General features: G+C 44.5%; 1 protein-coding gene across 1 annotated transcript in view; it reads left to right on the forward strand.

Annotated features, from left to right (window-relative positions):
* Positions 1-5770: 5770 nt before the first annotated feature.
* LOC136833956 (uncharacterized) overlaps positions 5771-13533 on the forward strand; it is a 63160-nt gene continuing 55397 nt past the window's right edge. The window contains exons 1-2 of the mRNA XM_067096235.1: positions 5771-6092; positions 12730-12784. Coding sequence (XP_066952336.1) covers positions 5771-6092; positions 12730-12784 — 377 coding nt within the window. The remainder of the gene's footprint in view (positions 6093-12729; positions 12785-13533) is intronic.

The following is a 13533-nucleotide window of genomic DNA, read 5'->3' on the forward strand; positions in this document are numbered from 1 at the left end:
AGTCTCAGTTTAGATTGGTGAAACCTACAATTTTATCTTTGATTGAATTTTTGCTCCCCAGTATAAGTGCCTCTTCACTGCATCAGCATAGAGGTTGGAACTCCAGTTTAGTGTGTTTGTGGTGGCAGTGTCCCGAGTTTGTGAAGCCAGCTATAAGTGTTTTTGGCACCAGCTTTGCCAGTTTTTGCAGATGAGTGTTAGTTTTAACTTGCAGCAGTCAAACTCATTTCTGATGCTCTTAAACAGGCTAATGTTCTCATGCTTATACTAATTTGGTTTGGAAGAAGTGAGAACACATAATCCTGGCTGTAGTAAAAGCATATGTTGCTCAGGTTAAAACTAGCTGATAAGGAAGGCTACATTGGTACAGGCCTTATTTTTCACCTTTTGTGTTTGAGGCACTGAAGGTGAGTTATGATTTTCATTTTAGGTTACCCTCCACTGATTTATTCTCCTATAACTTGTTCCTTTGTCTTTTCTAATACAAGTCTCACATTCTTTAGTAGGAGGATCTGTAAATTAGAGAGAACTGAAATGGACAGGTGTCAAACTGAATTCATTGGGATTTTACCTCTGACTTTCTTAGCTCCATAAGAATCCAGAGATTAGCACCAGTGATGGACACATCAAGACTGAATAACTTTACCCAAGTCTGTCCCCATGCTTTTGGTTTTTCCAGCATGGTTTTACACACTATTGTCCACTTCCCCAAGAATGATCAGATGTTTTGGTGGACATGAAAGACATTTTCTCATACCAGTGCATCCTCAGTCTCACAAGTTCCTTCGAGACGTATTTACAGAGGAGGTATTGCTCTGTGAGGCGCTTTGTTTTAGCTCGTGACCTCAGCACCTATTTAAGTATTCACTTTGGAATGTGTTGTCTATAAGCCAATGGTCCAAACTTTCAATAGCAATTCTTCTTTACTGAGTCACCTGGTTCAAGTTGGTCAACTCTGTCGTTCAGTATTCCAAGGCCAAGGATCTGTTGGTTCACCTGGCACAGTGTCTCTGTGTAATTTGATTTTCAGTTGACTTTCCTAACTCCTTATTCTTATCTGGTGATTTGGGGATGATATTTGCAATTAGCAGGCTTGGGACTAAGTCAGAAGATGAATAGGCACTTGCTTCCTTGAAGAATTTTAGCCCTTAAGGAAGCTCATTCAGTAAGGGCTTTTTTTTAGGAAACATGGCCTTGCTGGGGAAGCCAGTCATCTGTAAGAATAATTTCAGGCTCAGTTACAGTACAGTCTCAGCTTTTGAAGAGATTACAACTTGTGCTAATGTTCATTAAACTTGTTTGAATTCCAGGACCATCATTGTCACCAGGTTCTGTAGGAGAAACGTGAAACTAAGAGTTCAAAATTTTATTCTTAAACCTACATCCAGGTTTTGTTTTCCTTCTGTCATGTAACATGAAACAAAGATGAATTTTGACAGATGTTTTACTTAAATCCACCATAGAATGGCTAACACCACACATGCTAAAGCTTGGAGGACGTCAGGGCAGTGGAATGACCATCTACTTCCCAGGTTTATCAGTAGTCCAAACTGATTACTAACAGTCATAGTGGAAAGATCGCTCTTTGAGTGAAATGAACAACAGAATATTGGTTTCATAGTTCATTCTGTGGAAAAGGGGCTCTGGACAGTGTTTTTGGCAATTGAAGTGGTGGGTCTGAAGAACAAAACTACCTTCTGAGTGGCCATTACATCCACTCAATTTGACAGTTATTGTGGGATTTGAGAGGAGTGCTCAAATTTGGGCTTATTAGCACCTAGATGAACAGGAACCTTCACCAGTCTTCTGGAGCGATTTCTCTTACCCTTTGAGGGCCCTCAGATTTGAGCAGTGGATGCATTTCTTTAAGTTTGGGCTGATTCAGACTCACAGGCCTTCCCCCCATTGTCTATCTACACTCAAGGAAGTATTGAGCAAATTTCAAGTTCAAGTCACTTGATTGACTAGTGTACTTGTCCATGGATGCCTCAGAGCAAAAGATTTTCAGACTTTCTACCTCTCTTGGCAGAAATTGTCCTTTATTCTTCCAGTGAGGCCAAAAGTTGACTCAAACTGGACAGAATTCCATGGCACTGGAGCTCCACTCCATTCAACTTCCTGGTGTCATCTCACACTTTGTACCGCTTGAGATGCTGCTCCAAGACTCTCCTACCAATAAGGGATTTTCAAAGGTATCATGGGTTCAATCCTTAAGTGGAAAACAACTGTGGCCTTTTGTCAGAAGCAGCGGTTTTTGTATTGCTCAGGGTGCCATTCTAGAGAAATTTTCAGCATCTGTAACCTTGTAGACATCAGGTTTCTCTGCTTTCTTTAGTTAGATACAGTAAAAATATTTTCCTCTCTACTTTCAAAGTTATCATTCCATGCTTTCCTCAGTATTTGTCATGTGCAATTAGATCTGGCTGATGATCACCACCTTAATGTGGGATTAAGCAGTTGAGACTAAGCCCTTGTAACAGTACCAATCTGTCTCTGGAATTTAGATAAAGGTCTAAATTTTATCTGCAGATTCTTTTGAGCTTCTGGAATGAGTTCCATTGAATTATTTACTGTCCTGTGAAACTTTTATTTTGCACAATCAGCAGTTAAAAGTAAATTTATTGCAAGCACTCTCCTTAAGACTGTTGTAAAGGAAATGCTATTTTATCTTTTACCATAACAGAGCTAGAGCTGAGAATGATGTTAAGGCTAAGCTTTTCTGAGAACTGTAAGAATTCCAATTTAACTTTTGTTTGGTGAGGAAGAGGAGGAAACACTTCTCTGTCCTGTTGGGGCAATTAAAACTTACTTAGATAGGTCAACCCTCTGGAAGAGGCAGTTATCCATTTGTTTTGTGAGTTTAGAAACCTAGAACATCTTTGTCAAAAGTTGAGCCTGGTGGAGGCAAAATTAACCTTTTTTTCTTGTTTTAGAAAACCTAGAATGTCTTTGTCAAAGGTTAAGCCTGGAGGAGGCAAAGTTTTGTTTTTGTGGTTTTAGAAAACCTAGAATGTCTTTGTTAAAGGTTAAGCCTGGAAGAAGCAAAGTTAACCTTTTGCTTTGTGGTTTTAGAAACTTTGAATGTCTTTGTCAAAGAACATGAGTTTTCTGTGTTATATGTATTTGATTATGTTAAATGAACATGAGTTTCTCTGTGATGTATTTGATTAGGCTAGTGCATGAGAACAAGTTCCATACCTTTTACCTTTATTGAAGGTAAACCCTCATAATGTGAGAGTTGTTGCAACTTCATTTAGTTTCATAACAATTTGTCTCTTGAGGATGGGATTAATGCATTGCAATAGAAGTCACAATTTAGTTTTGGCTGCTCACACCTTAAGTATGCAAAATCGTGTTTGAAAATAGGTAAAGCCCTCAGAGCCGCTATTAATAGCCAGTAAATTCTTTTCCTGAACCGAAGAAAGAGCAATGGTTTATTCTCTTTGTTTTAAATTTTTTAATATTTGGGAGCATGAAGGTACATATATTGTATAGGAGTGTACCTTTATATCATAAAGGTATTTATTTTTAGTGACTTGTTTTATGGGGCTTTTTGTACAAGGAAAGCACAGGGTTCCCCTCATGCTGCTCTTGTTTCATTCTGGCTTGAATTGAAGCAGTTTTCTCTGCAAGGCTGCTCTTCGCTTTGCACACGTGTGAGAGCCTTGCCCCTGAATGGAATCCAACTTCTGGCAGCAGTAAGATCCAGAAAGGATTCCAGATCAAATGAGTATTTTCTGTTTTGGGGTCATGCAAGAAACCTTTAGCTCGATTGGCTGAGCAGAATATTGTCTATTTTCACTATCCACCATCCTCTTTTCAATGTGGGAATCAACTATCTTTAACAGTAGGTAGAATCATCACAAATTTAATGTGGTCAAGCATCTTGGACAGTCCTGGTTATTGGCGGGGACTCAATAAAATCTGACAATGCTCCTGACAATAAGCAAAAATTGTTGATAACTGGAGATCAAATCTCTGTTAGGATGTATGACAAGGAAATTGTTTTACTCCTCACCTGTTGATAAGCAGAAATCTTGGCACATATTGAATGATCTGAAAATCAAAGATTTTTATCAATTAACCTTAGAAAAGTGTTGTAAAACAAATCGCAAATTTTTACTATAAATATAAATTTTGTTCATGAAACTTACCTGTCAGATATATATATAGCTGTATTCTCTGTTAGTCCGACAGAATTTCAAAACTTATAAACAAAAAAACATTACACACGCAGATGGGAGATCAGGTGGTTAGTACCCATTCCCGCCGCTGGGAGGGCGGGTATCAGAACCATTCCCATTTTCTATTCAGATTTTCTCTGTCGCCGGTACTGTCAACACTTGTTTTCAGTACCTCCGTCTTGGATTTCGGATAAAACTTGATTGTCACTTGAGTATTTGTTTGATTTTTGGTTTTTTGACTTGGACTTGTGGCTAGGCATACGCTATTGTGGATTGTTTTGGATTTGGCTTTGTTTTTTTCTGGGAGTTAAGATGTCTGAATCTAGTTCTTCTAGTTATCGAGTTTGCCGTGTGCAAGACTGTAGGTGAGGCTACCGAAAATTTTGGTAGATCCTCACACTGTATGCTCGGGTTGTAGAGGACATGTTTGTTTGTTGAATGACCGATGCAAGGAGTGTGAATCTTTGTCTGATGCTAGTTGGAGGACTTTTGATTCTTATGTGAGAAAGCTAGAGCGAGATAGGCTCAGGAGGTCTTCCTCCAGAAGTGGTAGGAGTCAGGGTAGTGTGCTTTTCACCTGTTAACCCTCCTGTAGACGTAGCTCTTCCTAACCCTGTGGTGTTGCCCCCAACCCTGGGGTTGTGTCTGCGGATGGTGATGCCCTGGCGATTATTATGTCTTCCATTCGTACCTTGGAAGCTAATATGCTCGCTCTTCAAAGTGCTGTGAAGTGCAGTGATAGTGTCCGTCCCCCTAGTGTTGTGGAGGGGGCGTCAGATCGGCCGTATAACGCCTCTAGGTCTGGACCTCTGTCGGACTCCCAGGACTCAGGGAGTGGGCAAGTCGAAGCCGCAAGAGGGTTACGCGGACCCCCACCGATCTGGCGTCCCTTCGGCATGTCCTGATGACGCTTCCCAGGCTGCCAAGGATCGTGCACGGCACGAATCCTTAGGGATTGCTTCTCTTCCCCGATTCCTCCTCCCGCCGGGAATGGAAATCTCGGGATTCTCGCCCTTTGAAGAGAAGCTTCAAAGAAGGGGACGCTTCCTTGACGTCCCTTTCTCGTCGACTCTTCGCTCTTCTCCGGAGGATTTTGACGCCATCCCACCGCAGAAGAGGACCAGGACGTCATCGGACGATGACGCTTTTGAGCGCTCCGCTCGCTCCAGAAAGAAGGCTGTTGCTTCCCCTGTGAGAAGCAAGAAGGCGTCCCCTCGCCCCTCTTCTTCTCATAGGATCAGTCCTTCTCCTGAGGAGAATCTTCCCTACTAGTAAGCTGCTCCTAGGCATGCAGGAGCAATTGGCTTCTTTAATGGCCCAGAAGGAGACCGATGTGCGGACGTCGTCGGAAGGATTCCCGCCTGCCGATCAAGAGGTCTAAACCTTCCCCTTCTCCTTCTCCTCGTTCGTCGTCGTCTCATGCTTCGCCCCGCTAGAAGTCCTGTTGCTCAGCGTTTTACTGGTCTTGGCAGGGATCGCAATTTCCGCTTTCTGATACGCTTCACGCTGCCAGGCTTGACGCCTCGCTCGGACGACCCTCTTGTTTCTCGCCATGACGCTTCTCATGCTGCTAAGCGTGGCGCTTCATGCTTGCTAAGCGTGACGCTTCTCATGCTGCTAAGCGTGACGCTTCTCATGCTGCTCGGCAGGACGCCTCCCTTGCTGCTCGACATGACGCCTCCCTTGCTGCTCGTCATGACGCCTCCCTGGCTGCTCGTCAGGACGCCTCCCTTGCAGTTCGTCAAGACGCCTCCCTTGCTGCTCGGCACGACGCCTTTCTTGCTGCGAGGCATGACGCCTCCCTCGCTGCTCGCTCTCACCAGGACTCTCGTCGGATCGTTCGTCAAGAAGCTCGTCGGGATTCGTCCAGGGAACGCCGTCGAGACTCTCATTTTGATTCTTCTGCTCGTGACTTTCGTGACTCCTCTCGGACTTCTTCCAAGCAGAAGTCCCTTTTGCATGTTGGTCTGCAAGGACTTCGTCCTTCCGGTTCTTCTCCTGCCCCTTCCGTTGCTCCTGTGGAAGAAGGAGAGCTTTCTTGCGCTCGGATCCTGCAGTTGAGGATCAGTCCTCTTCTTCTTCAGCTTCTGCAGACTACCAAGTCTTAACTAGGCTGCTGAAAGACTTGTTTGGGGACAAGTTTCAACCCTCTGCTCCTCGCCCTCCCCCCTCGCAGCTAACCTCGTCTAAGTCACAAAAGTCTTCTGGTTTTGTGAAGATGGCTTCTCGACGTCTCTCTCTCTGAAGAGGGCCTTTAACAAGGTTCAAGAGTGGATGGACTCCAGGAAGGCTCAGTGCAAGACTTCTTTCGCCCTACCTCCATCAAGATTGAGTGGTAAAGCAGGAATTTGGTACGAGACAGGAGAGGAGGTTGGTTGGAGAGTTCCTTCCTCTTCCCAAGGGGATTTTGCCAGCCTTGTGGATGCTCCCAGAAGGTCTCTCCTTTCTTCAGCAAAGGTGTCCTGGTCTTTATCTGAGATTGATCACCATCTGAAAGGCCTTTTCAGGTCCTTAGAGAGTTTTTAACTTTTTGGACTGGTGCCTGGGAGTCTTGGACTTGCAGGCTCGTAGCCCTGACTCCATTAGCCTGGGAGACTTGTTTAGTGTCCTATCCTGTATGGACAAGGCGGTTAGGGATGGCTCTGAAGAACTGGCTGCCCATTTCTGTACAGGGCTTTTAAAGAAGAGAGCCATTTACTGCAACTTCACGGCGAAGTCGGTCTCTCCTACTCAGAAGGCAGAATTGTTGTTCGCTCCGCTTCTCTAGCCATCTTTTCCCCAACCCTTAGTCAAGGATATGGCCTCCACCTTGCAAGAGAAGGCTACTCAGGACCTCCTGGCCCAGTCTTCTAGACGTCCTGCAGCCCCTTCTTCGACTTCTTCCCTTGGGCAGACTTCCAAGATTCAGAAGCCCTTTCGTGGAAGACCTTCCTCTAGATCGTCCTTTTCGAGGCAGAGGTCCCTCAAGAGGTAGAGCCCTTTCTAAGACCAGGGGCAAGAAATGACTCCGTGGACCTTCAGACACCGGTAGGAGCCAGGCTCCTTTCTTTTGCAAAAGCCTGGAGAGAGAGAGGGACGGACAACTGGTCCCTCCAAGTCATCGAAAAGGGATACAAGATCCCATTCCTCGACTTGCCTCCATTGAGTCGATTCCCAGAGATCTGTCGCCATCCTATCATCAGGAGAAACAGCAGATTCTCTTCAACCTGCTCGATCAAATGCTCGAGAAGAGAGCTGTGGAGCAAGTCTCGGATTTACAATCCCGGGCTTTTACAACAGGCTGTTTCTGGTTCCGAAACAGTCAGGGGTTGGAGACCAGTTCTGGGCGTCAGCAAGTTGAACCATTTGTTCTGAAGGAAAAGTTCAAATGGAGACGTCCCAGTCGGTCATGGGAGCCCTAAGACCAGGCGACTGGATGGTTTCTCTCGATCTCCAGGACGCCTATTTTCACGTCCCTATACATCCTCTATCGAGGAAATACCTGAGATTTGTCCTGGGGGGACAGGTATTCCAGTTCAGGGCCCTTTGCTTTGGGCTCAGCACAGCTCCTATGGTTTTCACGATCTTGATGAGGAATGTTGCGAGATGGCTTCACCTTGGAGGAATAAGAATCTCTCTTTATTTGGACGATTGGCTCATTCGAGCCTCTCAATGACAAGGTGTCTGGAGGATCTTCACACGACTTTGACCTTGACAAAGTCCCTGGGACTTCTGGTGAATTTAGAAAAAGTCCCATCTGATCCCCGACTCAGTCCATCGTTTATCTGGGGATTCAGATGGATTCAGTGGCTTTTCGAGCATTTCCGTCTCAAGAAAGACAACTTCAGTGTTTAGAAAAGTTTCAGCCTTCCTGAGAAAGAAACATGCTCGGTGAGGGAATGGATGAGTCTGCTGGGGACCATTTCATCACTGGAGAAGTTTGTTTCCCTGGGGAGACTGCATCTCAGACCGCTTCAATTCTTCCTTGCAGAGAACTGGAAGACAAGGAGAATCTGGAAGCTTCTCTGAGTATCTCTTCCAAAGGTAAAGAATCACCTTCGGTGGTGGCTCGATCCATCGAAGTTGGCAGAAGGCCTTTCTCTCAACTTCAGAACCCGACCTAGTGTTGTTTTCCGACGCGTCCATTTCGGGGTGGGGAGCAACACTGGGGAGGGAAGAAGTGTCAGGCACCTGGAGAGGGGAACAGGTGTCCTGGCACATAAACCTCAAAGAATTGGGGCGATTCAGTTGGCCCTTCTTTTCTTCGAGGAGCGAGTCTCGAACCAGTTGTTCAGATCAACTCGGACAACACCACGGCCCTTTCATACCTCAAGAAACAGGGAGGAACTCACTCTCGGTCCCTGTTCGCCTTGCAGCAAAGAACATTCTTCTGTGGGCTCAGGCCCGAAATATTACGATCCTCACAAGGTTTGTTGCAGGCGTAGAGAATGTCCGTGCGGATCTTCTAAGTCGGCAGCGACAACTGCTCCCAACGACCGAATGGATCCTTCACCAAGAGGTGTGTCAAGGACTGTGGAAGCTTTGGGGACGTCCTTGGTAGATCTCTTCGCAACCTCCAAGACGAAGAGACTTCCTCTTTACTGCTCCCCTGTTCTCGACCCAGGAGCTCTCTCAGTGGACGCTCTTCTTTGGGATTGGTCGGGGATGGATGTGTATGCCTTTCCTCCGTACAAAATCATCGGAGAAGTCATCAGAAAGTTTGCGTCGTCGGAAGGGACGAGGATGACGTTGATCGCCCCATTTTGGCCTTCGAGGAATGGTTCACAGAGGTCATGTCCTTCCTAGTAGACTTTCCCCGAGATCTCTGCCCATGAGAGTCAGATCTACTCAGACAACCCCACTTCGAGAGATACCACAAAACCTCCCGCTCTGTGTCTGACTGCATTCAGACTATCGAGAAGCTGGCCAGAGCGAGAGGTTTTTCTAGACCAGTGGCGGGCTATTGCCAGAGCCAGAAGACTCTCTTCCAGCAATTTGTACCAATCAAGTGGACCGTCTTTAGAGATGGTGTAGAAAGAAGGGCATTTCCTCTACCACGACCTCTGTGAGCCAGATAGCAGACTTCCTCTTATTTTGAGGAATGATGTGAAACTTGCAGTCCCGACTATCAAAGGGATATAGAAGCATGCTATCATCTGTTTTTAGGCATAGAGACTTGGATCTGTCTAACAACAAAGACCTTCACGATCTCTTCAGATCCTTGAAACCTCTAAAGTGCCTCGGCCTAAGGACTCCTTCTTGGAATTTGGATGTTGTGCTTAAATTCCTGATGTCCAGTTCGTTTGAGCCTCTTCATTCTGCGTCATTGAGGAACATTACTAGAAAGACTATTTTTCTAACCGCTCTGGCAACTGCAAAGAGGGTTAGTGAACTGCAAGCCTTTAGTAGGCATATAGGCTTTAAAGGGACATAATGCTGTTTGTTCTTTAAGCCCTTCCTTTTTAGCGAAAAATGAAAGCCCGTCTAACCCTTGGCCCAAGAGCTTTTGAAATCAAGGGTATGGCTGAAATCCTAATTCAAGAGCCAGAGAGAGTCCTTTGCCCTGTTAGGGCTCTCAAAGTTTACTTTAGACAAGACCCAGGAAAGTCGAGGTCCCTCAGATAGTTTATGGTGTTCCGTAAAGAGACCTGACTTACCTATGTCAAAGAATGCTCTGGCTTTCTTTCTGAGAGATATGATTAAAGAAGCCCATTCATGCTGTCAAGACTCTGATTTTAAACTTTGAAAGTCAATGCTCATGAGGTGAGGGCAGTTGCTACTTCAGTGGCTTTTCAGAAAAATATGTCACTCAGTAACATTCTGGGTGCCACATTTTGGCGAAGCAACTCTGTGTTTGCCTCACACTACCTGAGAGATGTGAAGACGACATATGAGAACTGCTTCTCTGGGACCATACGTTTCCTGCAGATACTTTCCTGGGGGCAGGGGATGACACTCATCCTTTAATCCTATAGAAAATGGTTGGATAGTGTTTTTATGGTTGTTGGGTCGACTGCCTGTGGTGGTCTTCCCAATCTTTAGCTTTAGTTGCGTTATCCTAACTTAGTTAGGCTTGGTCAGGTGGTTGGTTTTTGCTTCATTTGCCCTCATTGTATGGTCAATATGGTCTTGTCACATTGTGGTCACGCCCCGTTGACAGATCATCTAGAACTCACCAGCTATACAGGTCACACCCTTGCTGGAGACTCTAGTTAAGCAGAAGCGGACTTGGGTGACAGTAATCACTCAAGTCAGCTATGCTAACAGGTAAGGAACCAAAATATCTTTCACCTACTTGTAGTGTGTTTTCCAAATCCTATTCTGTCTGTACCCACCTCCAATGGTGGTATTCAGCTATATATATATCTGACAGGTAAGTTTCATGAACAAAATGATATTTTAATGATAAAATAAAGTTTGTTCATACTTACCTGGCAGATATATATATTCATAGTGCCCGCCCACCTCCCCTCAGGAGACAGTGGCACTAGAAAATCTGAATAGAAAATGGGAATGGTTCCTGATACCCGCCTCCCAGCGGCGGGAATGGGTACTAACCACCTGATCTCCACTGCGTGTGTCGTAAGTTTTGAAATTCTGTCGGACTAACAGAGAATACAGCTATATATATATCTGCCAGGTAAGTATGAACAAACTTTATTTTATCATTAAAATATCATTTTTACCTTAATCCTCAAATATATGAGTAAAGTAATCTGCAGTTTTTCTTGTGGTAATGAGTAGCAGGCCTAGGGTTAAGCTCAATGTCTCCTGAAAAAATTAAAATTACCAATATGAAATTAGAAGCAAATCTAACACATAGCTTCATAACAAACAACATAGTAGAAATCAACAGAACACAATAAAATCACCATTAACAGAATGACTAAAGTGGAATGTGTTATTAAAAAAAGCGCTGGAAACAACTGGGGCTGACTACATTATAGATTTGGCTGTATCAAGCTCATTTCATTGGCAACTGAAGGTGCATTGGTTGGCCTTAAACAACACTCCCTCTCATTTCATACCCTTGAGTCAAGAGTGAGCAAGGACATTGCTTGGTGGCAGGACTGTGGGAATATCCTAGTGAGTGTTCTTTGAACTCCCCACCTCTGAAGATGCTTCTTTTCTTATATGCATCAAGGTGTGGGGCACACACCTGGGATATCTCTGCATCAGGTGTTTGGATAGAGACATCAAACATCAACATCTTGGAGAAGTGTGCATCGTGGATAGCTGCAACATTCCAAGATCGTGTGATGACCATTTCATAACATTGATGAGTGGCAACATGGCAGTAGTGATGTACATCAATAAGAGGAGGAAGGCTCCTTTTACCTTTGCTGGTTGGTGATGCAGATGCACAAGTGGTTGGTTTGCTACATCATGGAGCTATCAACCAGACACATTCTGGCCAGAAGAAATATTTTGGCATACAAGCTCAATTGCCAGGGGAAGTTAGGAAGGGTAGATTGGCCTGTACTTTCTCATGTATAAAAGGCTTTTTGAGCTTTAAGGAGTTCTGGTGATGAATCTGTTCACAAACTGAGTAAACAGGGAGCTCCTGATTTTCTCTTCTCCTGTTCCAGAGCCCTGGGCTGCTTTGGAGGATGCTTTCTAGATGTATCTGGGGCAGTCTAGACATCTTGCCTTTTTCTTCTGTCAGTCATTCTCTGAGTGATTAGCATTCCAGGGTTCAGATGAACCTCTTAGCTCCTTGTTGCCCTCATGCTAAGTGGTATCTCTTTTGGTTGAAGCACCCTAGGGTTCTCCTTTGGCCCACCCTTCTCTGTTAGCCACACACAATTGGAGGTGGTGTAGCCACATCTAACATGTACCAGGCATGTGGGGCCATTTTCTCCAATAGTGTCATAGATGGGTGTCTCCCTGGGTAGGGCCTCTTTTTGGCAAACTGGGGACTTACTCTTCCATCTTTGTTGAGAAAATCTATTCTCAAGCCTTGTGGTCATGCCTATTAATCAGCCTTGAACTAGGTCTTCCTGTGCTCATAGGAGCTTTGAACAGTTATGTATACCTTGGAAGTCTCATCTAAATGGTTACTTTAGAGTTCATGGGAAAATCTTTGCATTAAGATCTCATCCTCAAGACTTGCTCTGCCAGCCTCAGCCTTATTGTAACATGTTTGTGAGTTGTGCAGCCTTGTGTATTATCTGGCACTCAGGGGATGGGGATCTCTCATGTTTTTGTTCATGAGTTTGTGGCAGAAACTCAGAATTAGTTTTTGACAAAAGATATGATGATTTTTCAGGTCCCTTCCCCAGAAATTTTGTTAGGGTAGTTGGATGAGATGCTTTTGTACCTAGTGTGAGTCTTGCAGCACTATCTGTTGTGAACTGGACCTCTTAGCCCTAAATGTCAGGGTCTCACTGCAGTATCGACAGGCTCAAGGTGTTCAAGAACACCCTTTCTTTTGTTTTTATGAGCTGATCAAGGGCATCATGGTTCATCCTGTGAGGAGGACAGTTGTCCAGTCTTGATGAGAACTCATGACATGAGGGGCATTGGCCCATCCTTGGCCTCTCAGAGAAACTTTTCTAATTTACAGGTATTAAGGGCAAGTGGCCTATAGGGACGTTGTCCATGAGTTCTCAGAACCATTCGTGAGTACCTCTGTGGGCTGCTTAAAGGTGGTTTAGTGTCCAAACTCCTCTCAGACCGAAAAGCATCTTGCCTTCATGCCCTTGCTGTAAAAGACTGTAGTAAAGCTGAGTGTGTACTGGACAGGCCATGATGCAGGTAGACTTCACTGTGGAATATCCTATCTTAGAGCTTTGACTCATAAGGTGTGACTCCCTCAGCTCTCTCTTGTAGCAGGGTGGCGATGAAGTGGTAAAACTGTAATTTGAACTCATCAATTTTCAGTTTTTATTAACTCAGATACTATGCCAACTTTTGTAGCAGCACTTGGGTCTCCAAAGTTTTCACTCTGGCTTGGGACCCAATCATTCTTGCATCGATATACCAGATTGTATTGTTAATATTCATGAGTAAGAACATACCATTTCTGGGTGCAGATTCAACTTTACAATCAGTTGAGGGACCATCTTCTCACCTAAGGAGTGAGTCTCTTAAATGAAGGTGATAGTCTGTATTTCCATAGGAGCATATGCCAAATTTGTATTTTTCCTAGGTTTACAAACCAGATCCTTTTATCAAAAATCCATCTTCATCCACCCCAGATAGCCTTGTGATGCAGAAAGAAAAGTGGTGGCTTACTACAGCTTAGCTGCCTACCTCAGTGAGCCATAAAGTGTTTCCAGCTTTTGCTAATGAATGCTTTTATATAAGTAACTTACCAAGTAATTACTTAGCTGACAATTTATGCCCGCACAGCATTTCTAAATTTTTG

Source organism: Macrobrachium rosenbergii, chromosome 52 (assembly GCF_040412425.1).
Source record: "Macrobrachium rosenbergii isolate ZJJX-2024 chromosome 52, ASM4041242v1, whole genome shotgun sequence".
In the NCBI taxonomy this organism is placed as follows: domain Eukaryota; kingdom Metazoa; phylum Arthropoda; class Malacostraca; order Decapoda; family Palaemonidae; genus Macrobrachium; species Macrobrachium rosenbergii.